The 19,928-nt window shown below is 39.5% G+C and overlaps 1 protein-coding gene across 2 annotated transcripts in view; it reads left to right on the top strand.

The window, feature by feature from the left end:
- The window catches only part of cntn3a.1 (contactin 3a, tandem duplicate 1), a 153,617-nt gene that overhangs the window by 53,652 nt on the left and 80,037 nt on the right, over positions 1 to 19,928 (top strand). For both annotated transcript variants that reach the window (XM_049016174.1, XM_049016173.1), the window contains exon 5: positions 16,324 to 16,419. In XM_049016174.1, the coding sequence (XP_048872131.1) occupies positions 16,324 to 16,419 (96 nt within the window). The remainder of the gene's footprint in view (positions 1 to 16,323; positions 16,420 to 19,928) is intronic.

The raw sequence follows: 19,928 nt of genomic DNA, 5'->3' as shown, positions 1-19,928 counted from the left end.
GCTTGTCTGTTTCCAAGCATTATCAGATAAGGGGTAACATTTGCATTAGTCATCAAGGAAGACACTGCTAAAAATAAACCATAGTTTACATCAAAGCCTCTATGTAACTTGTGCAAAAAAAAAAGGTGCAGTGAACTGATGACACCAAATAGTGAACGGTCCCAGCTTACTTTTACCACTGGAGTCTATTAGTTGTTCACTGCCAAGTGAACTGGTACAAAGTAACAAAATGAATATGCACAAAGATACGATACTAACATGCGTGGTAGACAACTTGTGAACAAACATGGAAAGAACATAATTAAACGAAAGTATGCCAAACGTCAAGACTAACACTAGCTAAAGAGAGAACAGATGAACTTCTTAAATTTGACCAATTGATCCTCTGGTGCAACACCCCCCTCAGCCTCCATCAGCAAATTTTACAGATAGCATTCTCACCCCCATCCTGATTAGTAGGCTTTACCACACTTTGATTTGAGTATTACTGACGTTCCATTTTTATACTTTCCTCTCATTTTCTCTCTGCCCCAAAATATCTCCAGTGGCCCCCCAGCCATATCAGCCTAGGGCCCCTGAGTGGAAGGAGACAAGATACACACAGGGTGAAGAAGCAGGTCTCCTCACACACAAAATGGTGGTGTGCAGTGACAGCACTACCTGCTGCACCTCTGTGCTGCCTTGATAGTCTTGTACAATGTGTGATGTTAATACTGATATGGCATGTCATACACATGCAATTATCACACCACAAGGACTGCAATAATCTACCGGGTTCAAACCATCAATATTTTGTGTTACATTTTTAGTCAATCATAGGAAAATAAATTCAGAAAACTTTGCAATTTTAACGATGGTTCCTGTTCAAAATTATCTATTATACAGCACGTAAAAATTTGCATTTTTGCATGAGCTCTTCATGCGCTCTCTGAGAAAATGATAATCATTCTTGTCCTTGCTGTTTGGCTCACTCATAGACCGTGTGGTGTGTTTGTAAGAAATTACATAAAATTAAGCAACGAGGGGAAAAACAAAAATGAACTGGTCACGAAAAGAGATTCATCTTCCACTGTAGGGAAATATTTTGTATTTCATAGAGAGGAAATTGAGCCAAAGCAAGTGATTTGTCGCACTGCTTCGTGTTTGTTGGCACAACTAATGGCAATGCCACCACCTTATTTGACAGACTTTATTAGTAGATAGGTTATATTTTGCTATATAGTTCATCATCAACTCTTAAATATTGGAAAAATATCAAATATTGTTCAGCCCTACTCAAAACACACAATATGTTCGCAAAAACTTTTATATGGTTAACATGTACCGTATTATGTAAGTGACAGGGCTTAACTTTTTTTATCAGTGAATATTTTGACATAGACGAAGTTTAAATGAAAATTAATTAAGAAAAATGACTTAAAGTGAAAGTGACGACGAAGACAAACTAAGCTACTTCAATAGGTTAAATGGCACCTAACCTTGCATTATTAGGTAAGTTTATCAAACCTGAGTCTTCTTTTAAGATTAATTTGCATTGCAGCCATGTTTTGGTAATATTTAAGTTATGCTTTGCAATACTGAAAGACAAGAATATTTTTCACTTTTAATGTGACGTGCTTCCACACCACTGATGTTTTTCACTCTTTATTTTCACCTCCGTCCGCTATGCATCATCTCGCTTTTGCCATATTGCCGAGTAATTCAAAGAGAAAATTTTAATGAAGTAAGTGTGACAGCTCTAATATAGATGCATTTAAATGTAAGCATTGATTAAACTGTAAGCCTTAGTGTACAAGAACTAAAATCAAGGACCATTACACTATAATAAAAGAATCCCGTGTCGAGCATTGGAAGTCTAAACATTTATGAATAATAAATATTTTCATGGGGGCGGCATGGTGGTGCAGTGGTTAGCTCTGTTGCTTCACACCTCTGGGACCCGGGTTCAAGTCTCCGCCTGGGTCACATGTGTGTGGAGTTTGCATGTTCTTCCCATGTTGTCGTGGGGTTTCCTCCGGGTACTCCGGTTTCCCCCCACAGTCCAACAACATGCTGAGGCTAATTGGAGTTGCTAAATTGCCCATAGGTGTGCATGTGTGAGTGAATGGTGTGTGAGTGTGCCCTGCGATGGGCTGGCCCCCCATCCTGGGTTGTTCCCTTCCTCGTGCCCATTGCTTCCGGGATAGGCTCCGGACCCCCCGCGACCCAATAGGATAAGCGGTTTGGAAAATGGATGGATGGATGCATGGAAATATTTTCATTTAAGTGCTATGACTTTGGGAAACACTACGTCTCTGAAATGCAAACTTTGTTTTCTTAAATCCTATGAATACTGAAAAGTGTGATGCTTAAATGCTTGAAAGTCCGGTACTTTAATCTGCATGTCCTTTTTCAGATTGCAGGTGTTTGACTGACCCCTGAGGTAAACAAAAAGCTTAAATGTTACCATCACACGAGGCAGTAAGCAATTCTCACTGTTAAGTAAATATCACAATATTATATTATTTCCCCACTATTCTATTTCATGTAAATATTTAAAAATCCTTTGTGAGAAGTGTTACTGTAGTAGCTAAAATTACTACTATTACTTGTACTTGTATATCTTAAATTTCTAATGACAGATTTTCAGTATAAATTTTATGTAAAATGCTACTTTTATTAGCAATTAAAGTCAGACTTAATTCAATTGCATTTTTATTAGGAGAATTGTTTATTATGCATTGCACTCTGTCATAATTTCCTTAAGCTTCACAGAGATTTAATGCCAAGATATTCCCCATAAATTACCCTCAAGGGTGGTTATCATTTCTCAGTTTATTCCTAATTGTTCTCTAAATCCTAATTCATATTACCTGTAGTGAAGTGATGAAGTGACCACTCAGAACATATTGCTTATTCATCAGAAATGTATGCAACCCAGTAATTCACAGTGATGGTTACAGTTGCGTAGGGGAATAGATTATAGATGAAAGGCCACACAACAGTACAAGAAGCTTTTAAGGTTAACCCAGAGGATGATCTCTTTCCTCATTGCTTTCTCTCCCGGGGGATAGGCAGAGGTGATAAACTACTTTGGGTTACATGAGGAGTCGAGATGGAAGGGGGTTGGCACCAAGCAGAGCGTCTGTAGCCTTGCTATCACTATTACCAAGCCTGTGGCAAATTTAATAATTGCGCCTTGGAAATACGCTCAATCAATAGCTTGTAAGGGGATGTCGGTGATAGATCTGTTCATTTTCTCTGAGTGCTGTTGCTCTGAACGCAAGGGACCCTCCTGGTTGTACATAGCAATGATGGGATACCTCTTCAGGCTATAGGTAGGAATGCTCAATATATTTTTTACTTTGGCGATATTAAGGTTGGTGTATCTTTCTGGACTATAGGTTGGAAAGCTGAAGCTACCTATATAGACAACTGATGACTCTTCGTGCCACATGTAAAAGCCATTTACATCTCTCTAAGCTGTTGGTAACAAAAAAAGTTGTATTTTTCTGAACTGGGTTGTGGCTGCTGGTGCCTCTGTGTGCAGAATACTTATTTCTGCTGCTCAAAACACATCATATTTTCACAAAAACATTGTGGTGAACAAACAGTTAATTGCAATATAATCAATATAGTCATAATATTACGACATGTGTATTACAACATGTAATTAGGTACGACAACGTCAACAACAAGTTCCATTCCATGACACAATTACAATTTGTCCTTTATTTCTGTCATCCATTTATGTGTATGTGTGTAGATATATGTAGACACATTTAGCTGTACTTACCAGCAACACTCTAGGCTGCAAAGCACACCTTAAAATTCACTTGTCGTTTTCTCCAAGAGAGTAAGCTATGCCTTGTTACTACCATGTTTAATTAAGGATGCAGAAAACCTAGTAGGTATGTAAGCATGTACTTGGGGCGGCGGGTTGATTGATGGTCCCTAGGTCAGGGCTTGTTGTTGTATTCTTATGCAGCATGATTACGCATGAATAGCTGCTCTAAAAGTACCACCCATTCCGCATGAGAATCTGCACAGTTTCTTTGTATTCAAGAATAGGCTGCAGTAGAAATCGTAAATCTGCTGAGGACTCAAAGTTGAACTTGCTCAGTCAAATGATTCTGGAGCTTTTGGCATTTTTCATGTTTGGTGGCTAAATTTTACATGGCTTCTTAAAATTACAGTATGTTGACTTTGTGCCAAACGGACAGCGTTATCCATGTTTCATGTTGTTTTTCTGAACAGATTTGCCATATTTGATCAGCCTCTTTTAGCTGCACTCACTGTCCAGTTTATTAGGAACACCACAGTAATCCTGGGTAGGGCCGCTCTTTGCCCTCAAAACAGCCTCAATTCTTCATGACATGGATTCTACAAGATGTTGAAAATATTCCTTTGAAATTCCTGGTCTGTGCTGACAGGATTGTATCATGCAATTTCTGCAGATTTGTCAGTTGCTTATTCCTGCTGTGAATCTGAAGGTGTCCTGTTGGTTTCAGATCCAGTGACTGGGAAGGCCTCTGAAGAATAATGAACTCATTGTCATGTTCATGAAACCAGTTTGAGATGACTTTTGCTTTGTGACGCATGCATTATCATATGTACTCACACAGGCTGTGATAAGCTCGACTGGTATTAATAGACCCAAAGAAAAATTTCCCTACACCATTACACCACCAGGAGCCTGCACTGTTGACACAAGGCAGGTTTGGGTCAATGGATTCATGCTGTTCATGCCAAATTCTGGCCCTACCATCTGTGTGCCTCAGCAGAAATTGAGGTTCATCAAGCCAGGCTACATTTTTCCAGTCTGCGACTGTCCAATTTTGGTGAGCCGCTACCCGCTGCAGGCTCAGCTTCGTGGTTTTGGCTGACAGGAGTGGAACCCAACTGGCTCTTCTGCTGTTGTAGCCCATCCAGCTCAAGGTTCAATGTGTTATGCATTCTGAAATACTTTTCTGCTCACCCCAGATGTACAGAGCAGTTATCTAAGTTGCTGTAGCCGTTCTGTCAGCTTAAACCAATCTGGTCATTCTCCTCTGACCTCTCACAGCAACAACGCATTTACAACCAGAGACCTGTCTGTCCCGGGATGTTTTTTGTACCATTATGAATAAATTTTAGAGACTATTTCAGTTATATGTGAAAATCCCAGGAGATCAGCACTTACATCCCCACATTTTCTGAAGCTGCTTGTCCTATTTGGGGTCACAGGAAGTCCAGAGTTTATGGACGCAGGACAGGGAACAACCAAGGATGGGGCACCAACCCATCACAGGACACACTCATGCACCATTCAGTCACAGCACAGCCAGTTCATTAACTCCCATTATCCTCGGCAAGCTTTTGGACTGTGGGGGGAAACCGGAGCACCTGGAGGAAACCCCACAATGTCTCGGGGAGATCATGCAAACTCCATACACATGGAACCACGAGAGGGACTCAAACCCTGGCCCCAGAGGTGTGACACAACAGTGCTAACCACTGCACCACCATGCTGACCTGAGCACCTACAGAAAGCTGCATAAAAGTAGATCATTTTTTTAAAGTTTAACAACAAACTTAAGGTGCCAGCCAGTATTTTCTTACTATGAAGATATGTTTATTGATGACAGCTGCAGCGCACTAAATACAGCGAGAGATGCACTTTTTCATGGGATAGTTGAATGCCCCCGTAGTGGTAGTGGTCGATTCAGTCCATATTTTACATGATAAAACTGTGTCGAAAAGTTGATACCCTTGCCAGGTTTCATGATGACTGAACAATGGTAATCCTGCATAATGAGTGCTGAAACCATGTAGGCTGATGCCAGCCATGCATTTAAAACAATTGATTTGCCCACAAGGGTATGTATAAAACTATGATATAATGCAGAGTTATTGGCTTTTTGATTTTTGCACCCATTACAGCATTAGTAGTCAGATTGCTTGTACTATTAAGCTACCTGCCTGCTTCACTAAGTCCAGAAGATATCCTTATGAAATCTTTTGGTAATAGGACAATGCTTTTTTTCTGAATAATAAGCCACACCTACTCACATTGATTAAAGGCTGATGTTCACATTCTTTAACAAGCCACCAAAATCCAAGGCTATTTTTGGTTATCCTTGGATTCTAAAGTTTATAGGCGAGATTTTGGGTCATTGTGGGAAATCCAAGGTATATCCAAGGAATCCAAGAAATAGAAGCATGGATGATGTTTGAAATAAGGGAATCTCTGTTCGAAAGAAATGTCTTTGCAGTTTATAAATTATGGAGCATATTAGGCATATATTAAACTTTTGTTTATATATCACCATGGTCTGTTTTGTTTATGCATGTAATCTATATCAGTCATTTCTGTCACCTGACATATAAATTTTGTCATTAGTTAGTTAAATATAATTAAGAGACAGATAAATGAATGTAAACAAAATGAGAAAAACAGGGCAACTGATTAGACTCTGAGTATTTTTTAACAAAATTTCTACAATTTACCTATACTTCATCAAGCACACACTTAGCCTGATTTGCCTACAACAAGAGACCATTCAAACTCATTCTAATCCATCTAAATCTCAAACTGGCTGGAAAGGCCCCCCTGGCAGCTATATATTTTAATGTGATTTGGAAGGAGACCATATTAATTATGGAACAGACAGAAAGATGCAATTTAACATTAGCTGACTTGTGACATTTTTTTCTTTTTTTATAAATTGCATTTGCCGCACTTTTTTTTTTTTCATTCTTAGTACAAATTAAAATTTGCACTGCCCATACTTACTCAGCAGATCTTTCAAATGTATCACATCTAACATCGTAGTCAATTGTGAAATCATGAACTGCAAGTGTCTGGTGTGAAAATGACCCTTAAATGTATTAATCCCTGTCCACTTCCAAATGTCAATTACTGAAGGGGAAAATAAGTTCAGATTTTTTTTTGCAGTATTTTTTAAGCAATATTTTACAGTTCTGAACTAGTCTTTCCGGCAGATTAAATCTTTCCCATTGTTCTGTAACCATTAGAAATGGAAGCTCACTACAGTCTCTATAGTCAAAATGGCTGTTTCGTATCATTGTCATTGCTTATTAAACCTGGGCAGTCATCACAGAGGCAGGCTTCCTGGGAGAGCTTAATGCCATTGTCAGTCTCCCTCAGCCTCCAGCCTTTCGTTTGTATACTACATAAAAGAAAGCTCCTGTATGAAGAAAGGGATGACATCACACAATAAGTTCCACCTATTACTGCATGTCATCCATGGGATGGATAATAAAAAAGCAGATACTAGTTGTGCTTGGTAATGAACAAAGAAATAGCATCGCAGAAAATCAAAATTAATTACATCCCCAAATTACATTTCAATAGCTCTTCTACTTAATACTGAAGAACTGTAATTTTCGATACTTCTTTAGAAATGTTCAAATAAAGGAGTGTTTTCTGTACTTCATTAAACTTACGGTTTCCTATTCAGGAGCTTAAACATGCAGGTGTGAGGCAGAAGTGGGAACCACTGATCTGCTACAAACTGGTTATAAAATCACATTGTCCACTGGGGGAGCTTGTTCAGTGGACAGCTGAAAACGTAGGATTCCTTTTCAACTTCCGCAGAGAAAGATCCCTTGAGATCGATGCTTCAACCATAACTGCTTCACCAAGTGTTCATTTGTGAAGTGTAAGCATTTGCTTAGAAAGGATCCTAGTCTGCTTACACAGCTACGCAGCAACATTATCTGGCTGCCCATTGAATGTTCTCAAAAACTCGCAGGACCAGAGGGCACTGGATTCAGGCTGCCTGAGGAAACCAAATTGTGGGTGTATATCCATCCATCCTGTGCCTTTTAGTCTCAGAGCAGCCCAGTGAGAAACACACATATGGTCTGCTGTGATAGATCATCAAGGACTGCTTCTGCTGAGACATCTCCCCATGAAGGCCCAGTGATGTTATCCAAAGTCTTTATGAACATCATCAGCTTTTGCACAAAGCAAATGTTATTATCATGTAAATGACCATGGACATAATATCAATAATAAAAAGTGCTGGAAATGAAAATGAAAACTCAATGAAACAAACTCGATCTGGAGATGATCTTTATAGCAGCTCCACAATCTGAATGCCTCTTCCTGTCAGACTTTTGTATCTGTCTCATAATGACAGTATCAGCACAGAAAATAAAGCTTGGGATGTTCCATTTATCATATCTGGATCAAACAGGTGAACCCCAGTCACTCTGAACAATGCCACGTCTATAATTAGCATTGTTAGGGTTAAGTTAATAGATTCAGTTCCATTTAACCACTCTTGAATGATTTATGTTGCAGGTATTGGTGATACGTTTTCATTTTTTTTTAACATATAATAGTTTTAACAAAGTGTGTCTGAGACTCATTCTGAATGAAACTTATTCACAAGGTTTATGGAATTCTGGCTCTAATTTAAAAATGAGAAATGGATGTCTGAGCTTATTAGAGTCAATGGCCACTTCAGTTTGTAAAACAGCTTTTATTTTAATGAATGTTCTAAAAATCTAACCTACAATGAAAATCTGGAATATGTTCGGGGATTCTTGAATTCTATTCAGAGATCAGGATCTTATATTTTGCAGGCCTAGGATTATATATATTTTTATTATGATGAGGCAGACAGCTCCTAAGACCTGTTCCCTAGCGCAGCCATACAGTATATTGTAGCATCTGGTTGTCCAACCAAGAGCACCCTTAGTGGACATATTACTGTGAAAGTAGTTCAGAATCCACAGCAGCTCCTAATCCCTTCCTGATTAGATTGATCAAAGACCACGTATAACCCACACAGCATGACCACAGCAACCCCCTCATCCTCTGTACCTGTCCTCCACCTTATGAACCATGTAAAATGATGCGAGTTTTGAAACACCAATTGTGAGATAGCAAAGTGAGGTTCTTTCTATAGTTGGAGCCATTTAATGTCTGGTTTTACACTAGTGTTCAGTGTCAAAGCTAGAGGTTGTTTGTCAGCGTTATGCATGACAATGCGAAGAGTTTAGCATGAATGGTGCAATTCTGAAGGAGAGGATGTATGTAAGTCTATCAGCAAAATTAGATGAGGTGTTAAACCGAAAATTAGGAAGAATTCTTAATTAGTATTCTAATGAAACAAGAAAAGACTTTAACCAATGCCACTGCATAATTAGAAGTTTTTGACCTTATATTCTTTTATTTGAAATGGATTTGCACATAGAATAAATGTTTAATTATTTTTATTTTCAGCAAAAAACAGGTGAAACATCCCAGTCTCCCATGTGAGCGGCTACTGGCAGGCTGTGATTGGTTCTGCTAGGCAGCACTGTGCCTGTGATTAGAAGGTTGGCGGTTCCAATCCCATGGGGCACGGAGCAATGTCACTATCGGGCCCTTGAGCGAGGCCCTTACGCCCAGTTGCTTTGGGAGAAAGTAACTGTCAAATAATGTAGTCACTCTCAACTTGAGTGTTGTATTATAGATACCAGTCAACAGTTTGGAAACACCTACCCTTATAATGGTTCTTCTCTACATTTTACAATAATTAAAAAGATATAGAAACTGTAAAATAACATGCGTGCATGCGTGTCTGTGTGTATTTAATGAAATTGGAATCACTGTGAAAGACTCATATTCTTCTGTGATTATTTTCCATTATGCAGCATGGTGTGGTTCACACCTGTAATAATGGCAAATAATCCAGGTCCTGAGGTAACATAGAATTCATAAGCTACCTGCCGGCTGGAGTCTCTTACTATTTTTTATTTGATTGCAGGGCTCATGTTAACCAAGAAATAATACTCTTGACTGAGCCATGGACTGCTGAACTGGGGGGAAAACTACCCCATGTCTGGGTAACTTTTGGAGCATCATTAAGAATCCAGTGATGAAACAAAAAACCTACGAATAATTTAATGCAAACCGATAAAACTTTATAAATGTGAATTATATGTGATTTTTTAAAAAAAGGTTATATCTGATTTTTTTTTCTAAAGCAAACAGACAAGTGAACATGACTATTTGATTAGTACTCAGAACAGAAGACTTTTTGAGAAATTTGATACCAGTTTTCCCATTCTTAGTGAGTACTCGTTTCTCCATAGCTACCTTGCCATTTTGGCCTGTTGTCTTAACAGTCATGTTTCCATAGTGAGTGTGGTCAACAGATAAATGAATCCTATCTTAAACATCTTAGTAACTTTTGGGATAAATTTAGACCTTGTTCCTGTAAGGATCTTCACATGATAACCCCTCCAAAGAAGATTTGAAACTGTTTTAACTAAAATTCATTTACTGGAAATCAAACTAAACTGTGGGCCCTGAACAATCAAAAAATGAGGTGCTGAAAAAGCCATAACCTTTCTAAGCCTAACTCTAGCTTTAGTTGGCTAAGCCTAATATGGGTTCATACTGTAGGGTTATACAACCAGCTATGGGAAATTGTGACATGTACTATTAAGTAATTATTTGCTAAAACCTCATACCTGTGTTTATAGCATTTCCATGCTGAAAAATAAATACTTAATTTATTGAATTATTCAACAAAATATTTTTTGATTATAGGAGGCAGAACATTTTTGTACCTGAGAATTAGATGTTTGATTAACTTATATATCAGTGAAAGAAAACATCAGATTTTTTTCTGTCAGTATACCTCTGTGTTTCTTCGCAACCTAAAAAATTATCTAATTCAGTGTGAAAAATTTACAAAGATGCTGAAAACCAGACATGAAGAAAGGAATTGTTTCGTAGAACTCTGTCATCTTGCATGGCTGAATGAAAAAATTGCATTATGTGATCAGGGGAAATAGGGCATGGCTTTTAAGACGAAATTCCTTCTGTTATTTGCATATTAGAGGTCATATTGTTTACTTCCTGCTTCTAAAACGCTGTTACTTATCAAAAAGATACGCATTTATTTTTACATTGGGATAAAAGAAAAAAAATAACACACATCTGTAAAATAAGACATAAGAATATAGCTTAATATGATTACGCTTTGAATGCAGATTGGAATATTGTTTCTACAGTACTATTAAATAAAGAAGTAGTTCTGTTGTTGCAGTATTTATTTATGTGTTTTTATTAATTACTAATATTCATTGAAAAGTTCTTTAATTGGGTGTTACAGTTGGTACTGGGGTCTCAGCTCTGCAGGGATGGAAATTCAAAACCTTCCTTTAGTTCTCTGTATGGGGTTTAATGTTCTTCCTTGTCTGTACATGTTCCCAAAACCTGCAGTTAGGCAATTTCTTCCAAATTGCCCATAGTGTGTGACTGAGCCCTTTGCTTCCAGGTGCAGACTCCAGCCAACTAAGAAGTTATGGAAGACAAATGGCCTTTCTGCATTATTAAAATGCTTAATAATGTATGTGTACACGATGGGTACATCAGTATCTTTGTATATGTGCTCATGTGGTATATATTGTTCTAAATTTGTTTAAATTAGTACGCTGTATAATATTATTGATGAACTAGCAGTTTCAGTAGTTGGAGTTGCTGTTCCTGGAGAGGCCCTTGTGTATCTCTTAGGCTGAGCATGTTAAGTTGTTTTTTAGCCATATATATTGATGGAATATAGAGCCACACATGGTCCAAAGGTTTTTAAGTGTTTTCTGAGAAACTGTACAACTTAAAGTAGTTAAATGCCCAATGTAAGGTGACCTGTGAAATGGCCGTATTGTAAAAGAGGAACAGACTGTCTTAGAGGCGGGCCTGTATCCTCTCACTACTACTCTCTCTGCTCAGTGCTTGGTGATGTACCCTCCCCATGTGTCCTCCAGCTCCGAAGTCATTTATCACTTTGTATCCCCCGCTCCTTTCATCTCGGGAGCAACACATTGTTTTTCATTTAATTGCCGGTTTTCCGGCTCCGAAGTGGAGCCAGAGCTCCCGACTCCTCTGTTTACTCTCCTACTCCCAGGACTCTCTCGAACCATCATCTGAGAGGCTCCAGGGCCACGCTTGGTGTGGCCTTCTTGCAGATCCGTGGCGTTGAGGGAATCCAGGAAGACGTTCCGTCTCGTTAGGCTCCCCTGGCAGTCTCCGGCTGCAGAGTAGTTCATCCATAAAGGCAATTTTAGTTTTTAAGCCATCACAGAATGGTTCTGCGCAGTTTTACTGAGGGGAGAAAGGAATGAATAAAACACATGGAAATTAGAATGCTCCTGAGTGCCTCTTTTATCCGTTCCATCCGCCTTTTTCTTTGGAAATTCAGGATGACTTGTATAAATCCTCAGCTTATTCAATATGGCTTCCTTCTTTGCTTTGTTCATTGTGTAATGCAGCCAAGTAAAAACAAACCTAAATTTCTGTCCAATCTATAATGAATATAAAAAAGTGTTTCTCTCTTCATTGAAATACAGGTCTGTTGAGGGATTTTTGTAAACTTTTGTCAGTTGTACAATTTCTCCATTCTGACTAAACATACAGATTTTTCGTTTTTTTTTTTTTGTCCAGGACAACAATATAACCCAGTGGTGTCAGACTCACTCACAAAAAGGGCTGTCTTATAAGCCACCAATGAATTGGGGGGCAGACCAAGGCTTATTTATTTAGTTAATAACAGAATGACCCAAACTTTCTTATTTGTTGGGCAGTTATTTGGCTAAAATCTGAAATATTGAAATAACATTTACAAATGTGAACTCTGTAGTAAACATTATTCCTGAAAAATCTCTTTTAAAATTAATTTTAACAATAATATACAAAACCTATCTGAAGATATTAAATCAGATGTGTCCACTGTGCTATTATTCATCTGCTTATACAAGTCATCGTCTACAGGATCCCTGTTTTAAATGAGAAATAGACTCTGAGTTTAGTCCCAGGAAATCAAAACAACCAGATTACAACTAAAATGTTTTGGCAAATTTGTACTTGCTGCTGTTGAGCTTGTGAGCGGGGGGAGGGCCGGTAAGAGGAAAGGTGTACCATTCACTTGCATCATTTTTGGCTCAGCATACACAATGAAATGAATGAATACATTTGTTGACATGGGTGGAACCTAAATTCTCAAGTAGATTTTCAACACAGAAAAAATTATGCTAACTGCTGTGAGTTGATTACCGCTAAAGCTGATTTCAGTTAGTCATAATCGGTGGTTTGGGAACATTTTTGTTTCCAAATAAATTGCACCAAAACTTGGAGAGAGAGTAGTTGATAAGATTCTTTTATACCGAACTTGGATATGTTGCCGGAATCGCATCCAGCTTGCTAACTCATTTGGGACAACATCCTCTAAGTGTGTGTATGACAAGAGCAAGGCAAAAACAGCCTCTGCGAGTCAGCATTTACTGTAAGAGGCTTTTCGCAGGATATTCAGACCTGGCTAAAAAACACAAGCTAAGATATGTGATAGTAGAGAACACGGTATTTTGGTATCATTTTTGAATTTTTATTTTACGTATTTATTTTTACAGTGTGCAAATGTGTTGTCCCTTAGGTTTTGTTATTCAGACACGTCAACAGACACATTGCCTTTGGTTCACAATTGTTCTTAATTGTTTTGTATTTGCAGTTTTAATAATAACTCATTTCAAAACAAATGAACTTTTCCCTGCTATACCGACATTGCACTGAACCATGACCCCAAAACCGAGATTTGTACTGAAGTGTTTTTGTGTACAATTACACCCCTATTCCTGGGCCATTTTTAGGCGGATATCAAAATTATTTTGCTGGCCATAATGAATTTCCTGGAGGAACCTTCCAGAGGGATTAATAAAGTTTTCTACCTACCTACCAACCTACCTACCTAATGAATTGTGCTGTGCACCGGATGTGCCCGGGGGCCTTGAGTTTGACATATGTGCTATCGAATGTTATTGACATTTTACTGCTACAATCAAGGGCATAACTTTGGTTTGAACATTGGGGAGGGCTTAAGGTCTCCACCCATTTAGGGGATTATTAGGAGATTGTATTAGCTAGTTTTGATTATTGGGTTACAACCCCCCATTCCCCCTGTACTTTAAGCCCATGGCTACAATTAACTTCATTTTTACATATTGAATTGAAATATCCATGTAGTTTCCATGTGGGTTGCCAGGTTGTGACGACAGCTGGGTTGAAATTGTAAGTAGGGTGTGCGTCTAAATTGTGTTTTTTGGACCATCTGGCAACTTGAGTAATATCAGACAAACATACAAAACTTATGGATCCATGTATGACAATTATTCATAATAAGGGCCATGCAAATGACACGAGTTTCCTTGGAGAAACATCAAAACAGGAGGGCTCCGGAAGAAGGCCGAGAAATACGAGAGGGACCCAGGAATAACGTGAGTGTTGGTAGGCATGTTGCACTTGCACATGTCACACAGGCACGTGTACTGTAGGCCCCCCACCTCTGCGACCTTGACCCCAGTGGCCGTCAGTACAGCGTATAACCAGTACATATGTATAACCTTTGATATACATACTCTACACCCTAGCCTGACTCAAACCTCCTTTGGCCGAGGCTGAGTAGTTACCGACAGAGTAGATTCTGCGCAGAAGTATAAATCTAGCTGGTTCTGCATTTGGTTGGTGTTCAAATGCAGCACATGTTGCTTCTCATAGAGAAATTTTCAGCTACTGCTGGCTGGAGTGGCCAAGTCTGCCTGCTTCTCCTCCATCAGCTCAGGAGGGAGATGCATCCTGCAGGGGGCAAACTGACAGTGCCCCTGGGTCTGGGTCTGGGCCATTCAGGACTGGAGGGAAAGCAGAATAATGTTTAAATGTGGGTACCTATATTACGTACATAATCTCATTTTTACAGAAATTTTTGCAGATCTATGTCACCCTACAGAGAAATATATATTACACATCCAATTGAATATAAAAGTTATATAGATATGTTAGATGAAAGATAACTGCTGTTCAATTCCAGATACAATCATTACTGCTACAGCGCTGCGCTGTTTCCGTCACATTTTTTAAGTGACTGTCAGGGGTCACTCAATAAGATTAAATTTAATTAAATGCTTTTCTGCCTTCCGTTCAACTCTTCCACATGCATTGTTTCGGAGTTAAGAGGATTTATAGGCTTCCCAGTGTACTATTAATGATTGTAATTTATCTTCAAGCAATTTGTAATTTATTAGATTCAGCTAACCATAAGAAATACAAAAACAAAAATAAGAAAACTGGACTATGCTGTACTTAAGTAATATTCAGCCAAATTATTAAACTATAACTGTAATGTGATTAATGGGCAATTTTATTTCAATTTGTTGCGATACGCTGCCTGGCGTGACAGTGCTTTCTGCCACATTTAACATTTAATGGACAATTCTTTCAAACCCAAGTCCTCCATCCTCTAAAATGAGATCTGAGGAGAAAAAGTTCATTCTTCAGCAGGAAATGATTATCTGAGACTAAATAACAGTTGCGAGTGACAATTGCAGTGGGCTGTTGAAGACAAAGAGGTCTAATTAAGTGCTTTTCTCCATAGGTGGGCACCATCGCAACAGAAACACGAGGCTGTATTTTACAGTAATGTCTGTCTCAGCACGTTCTTGTACAGGTCTGCTGCTGCTTCTCATTGTGGGCGAATCTCTAACATCACATGTATGTCTGCACTTAAAGTACTATAGGAGAAACGGCAGCTTCAATACGCAGAGAGATTTAGCAATTTACAATAGTTGAAGGTTTATTTGTTAATCTCTGAAGTTTATGTATTTGAGTGTGTTCATGTATGTGTGTTTGCCTAAGTTCTGTCTATGAAATGGGGGGATCTATGCATGAACCTAATTATATTATTGAACAACAAAGTTGTATTTTATAAATATGAGTAGTATTACCTACCTTTCTGTTCTTTTTACTAGCAATTTATCCTGTCAACAGTACTGATCTACTGGGAAATAACTTCAGTTATAAGAAGTGGAAAAAAAACAGAAGCTTGATAATAATGCACTTCGCTCACAGGGGACCAGGGAGTGTTGGGTTGATTTAAGAACTTTTCCAGTGTTTGTATTAAGGGATCCAGAATAACTGTGTTCTTAAAAGTTTTATGTTTTTATTCACCACAATGGCTAGAGCAGCATCTGATTTATCCTCTCTATTATTTACTTGATTATTTAAAAAGATGCCAACAAGAGATGCGGAATGCTAGCGGTGTAGTTAATTGGCTGAGGGGCCTGATACTCAGTTCCTGTGTGTGTGTGTGTGTGTGTGTGTGTGTGTGTGATGTGCAGTGGATTTCTCAGCACTGACTTTCCCTTTCGCTGTATTCCTCAGTTCATCATTCCCTTTCCTCTCATCACGCGTAGCCGACGCCATAAGAATTCTCCAGTCATTGTTTCCTTTTTTTTCCCTCTTGCCCAAGAAATGGTACCTTGACGTTAACTTTGTCTTTCACGTCTTCCCCTCAGACTTGGAAAACTTCAAGACACAGAGGCGGAGCTCAGTGTTGGTGCGCGAGGGACAAGGGGTAGTGCTGCTCTGTGGCCCCCCGGCACATTCGGGAGGTAGGTCTGGCACCTCCGAGTCGGAGAGCAGGTTTCAGAGGAGCACACTCAGCACGTGGCCTAAATGTGTTAGACATGTCACCAGACAGGCTTTATTTCAGCCATTTGCTGCTTGTGCCTTTGAACAGGACTTATAAATAAACACCCTCACTAAACCGAAAAGCACAAGATATGTTAGTCACTGTGAATGACAATCTTAACAAGGCATATCATGCAAAATAGTGCCTCCATTACATTGATTTGTAACCTCCCCACCCCCTACCCTAGCAGAGTTACAAATCAGGGTACTCTGCTAATTGGTGCTCACACTCCAAAAAAAATGAAACAGAAAGCAGATATTGCAACTCAATATAGAAAAGCAATTTGGATATTCTTTGTACCATACATATTGGATGCTTGGTAGATGTACAGTACAGTATACTGTATTGTTGAAAATCCAGCCATTAGGTATCTGTGGATCCATCTAAAAACAAACCTAGTCGCATACCAGTATGGACAGTTCTTTTTCATGATAATTCTTTCATAAAAGTAGCTTTTCCTGGGTGTGATGCAGAAGATTTAGAGATCGCCTACTTGCTTTTCAAGGGCCTGTGACCAAATGCATCATCTAGGTTCAATGGCACCACCTCTGACTTTGTTTTTGAAGTATTTTTTTTCCCGTTGAGTTTAGGAGGCAATGGGTGGGATTTTATTTAATGAAGGTCTGTTTCTGTTGTAGCTGGTTGGATTCATTTATCAGGGTAAGGCCTTGCGGCCCCCTGTCTGCTGGCATGTCTGGGTCGCACTAATCGCCCTCTGAGACGGTGCTGTTTGTGACTGTCAGTCTCCCCCTTACCACTGCACACGTGCCTGAGAAATTACCATGGACAGCTACAGTCCTGCTGGGCTTTTCATTATCTTAAGGCTCATGTAGAGGTGGCAGGCTCCAGAAATCCCTTATTCACCCTTGGTCGCTCCTCATAAGTTCATTCTCATGATTGCTGCCCTGAGATGAAGGGAGAGATCAAGTGTGGAAGATACAGACCTCATAAAATTATGACTAACCTTCCTGTGCTGACAGACAGTGCATAAATCAAGCCACTTGTATTTTTCCTGCACGCTTAACTGATCTAACACATCAGCCACGCACCTGACACATTGAGGTTAAATTTAATTAGCACGTACAGCATTTCAGGAATGTTTTATGCATCTCAGATTAGCATTTTTTTTATTTTAGTGTAAGGCGTCTCTAAATTGCAAACTAAAGAAACATGTTTGTATGGATTCTTCCGCTGGATCCAGCAGAGATCTGCATCTGTACATGGGGAGACGGCATTAAATCCCCAGTGCCATGAGGACTGTGGAGCTGAAGATTCCCAATTCTGTCTACGTGGTAATTGAAGGGTCTTCTGTTTAAATCTGGGATTTTGCCACGTAACCAGCTCTCCCCAGCCACCCATGGGATCCCTGTCATCCCCAATGATGATGTATCACCGGCCAATGGGCGACACAGCGATTTACTTAACATCTGCTCTCATTACTTCAGACTGACCCACAGTCAGGCCTGAAGTGCTAGAAGAAATGGTATTAGCATCGCGCGGCGGCTTCATCCTCTCTTCGGCTGTCACCACGCCTGCTGCCGGCTCATGGTGGGATGCAGTCGCTGAGCTGTAAGACAGCAGAGCTCTTTCGAATCGGGCCACAGCAGGGCATTATACTGTATCAGAATCCAAGGTACCAAGATATGGATGTTTAAGGGGCTTATATCTTTGAAACACAACATACTCAAGAAATATATAATACAGCTTGTATTTATTTTTATTGTATAAGTATGAATAACGATTCATACTTATACAGATAGTAAAACTGATATTTGGCAGAGCATATATATATATATACACGCATGTCCATCCATTTTCCAAACCGCTTATCCTACTGGGTTGCGGGGGGTCCAGAGCCTATCCTAGAAGCAATGGGCACGGGGCAGAGAACAACCCCGGATGGGGGGCCAGTCCATCGCAGATATATAACCAGATACGAACACACAAACAGGTCTGTAGTTATATCTTTGTGGGGACGCTCCATTCATTTCTATGGGGACAACAATAATCCCAACATGAACGATCTTAGCCCACGACGATCTACCCAGCCCTAACCTTAACCATAAGTAATCAAACAAAACACGAGACTTTTGGCATTTTTACTTTTTTACGTTGTGGGGTCTTTTGGTCCCCACAATGTAATTTCAACCTAATCCAGATACACACACACAAATACAGTATATTTATATTATATATATATATATACAGTATATAATTTTGCAATGCAAAGCAGTGAGCATGAGTAAATGTTCCATTTATCCCACTCTGTCCCAGGGTTTTCCCCGAATGGGTGCTTCTCCAATGACCAAACGGTGACTTTAACCCTGTGCTTTAGCCATGACAGCACATTCTGCCAGCTGCAGTTCATTCGCTCTGCCTTGTAATTTTAAAGGGATGGTAAATGCAGCTCGTTAGCCGGTTTAACCTTGGCGCGATGATTTCACTTTCAGACCCAGTGGGCCTTTAAAGCAGAGGGGGAAATCCGGGTGCTTTATTCACGCACACATAGCCCCATCTGCAGCACTGCAGTCCTGCTTAGCTGAGGAAACCCTTGTTATTTTACGCTGTAATGCAGCAAAGCGGCTTTGGAGGAGCAAAAACCAAAGCAATTGCGCTTGCGTAGAGGAGTTCTGGCATACTGGGTTTTATGGTGGTTTGTCAAAAAAATAAACTGCAGGATTGGTCATTTATGACCACATTCCTTCATATCCGTACCTGAAGATCTACAAGTGTGAACCAACAGGCCTACTGTACGCTTTACAGAAGAACACCAGCATTGAATCACTGTCCATGATCTAGATCAGCAAGACTGATTTATGTATAGATTTGCAACTTGTCGGTGGTGGCGGGGCCGGGGGTGGGCGGTTACCGCATCTTTTATTGACGTTGATCGGCCTTGGCTTCCTGACGTCTTCTTCAGGCTGATAATTATAATGACAGCTGCATTTATTTTAGGGGGCCTCTTCAACACCCACATGCTGCTTTGTGTGTCTTCATAACCTTTTTCTCATATGTAATATATTCATTTAATTTCCCTGCGGTGGGAACTGAAGTAGGCCTTACCATTTCATGGGGAAATTAGCAATCAAAACTGGTAATAACACAATTTGCAGTATTTAGCCTAGTGGAACAGCTTCAAGCATGTCCACACATACTTAATAGCACTTAACAGCACTTTTCTGTTATTTATATAGATTTTTTGTATTATTCTTTATTTTCAATAGGTGTTTTAAAAAGGGTTTCCAATATTGGGCTTTCCTTGTCTGTTTTTTAAAGTTACTGACTCAACAGACAGACTGACTCAACTGTCTTGTATTTCTATAATTTAAATCACTTTTCCTGTATATGTATCATAGGCGGAGCAATGAAGGTGAATCTGGGGAGTTTCTGAGAACCTAAGGGCTACGTTATAGGGGGTTAAGGATGGCG

Source organism: Brienomyrus brachyistius, chromosome 6 (genome assembly GCF_023856365.1).
Source record: "Brienomyrus brachyistius isolate T26 chromosome 6, BBRACH_0.4, whole genome shotgun sequence".
Classification (NCBI taxonomy): Eukaryota; Metazoa; Chordata; class Actinopteri; order Osteoglossiformes; family Mormyridae; genus Brienomyrus; species Brienomyrus brachyistius.
This window is presented reverse-complemented; position numbering and strand designations above follow the sequence as displayed.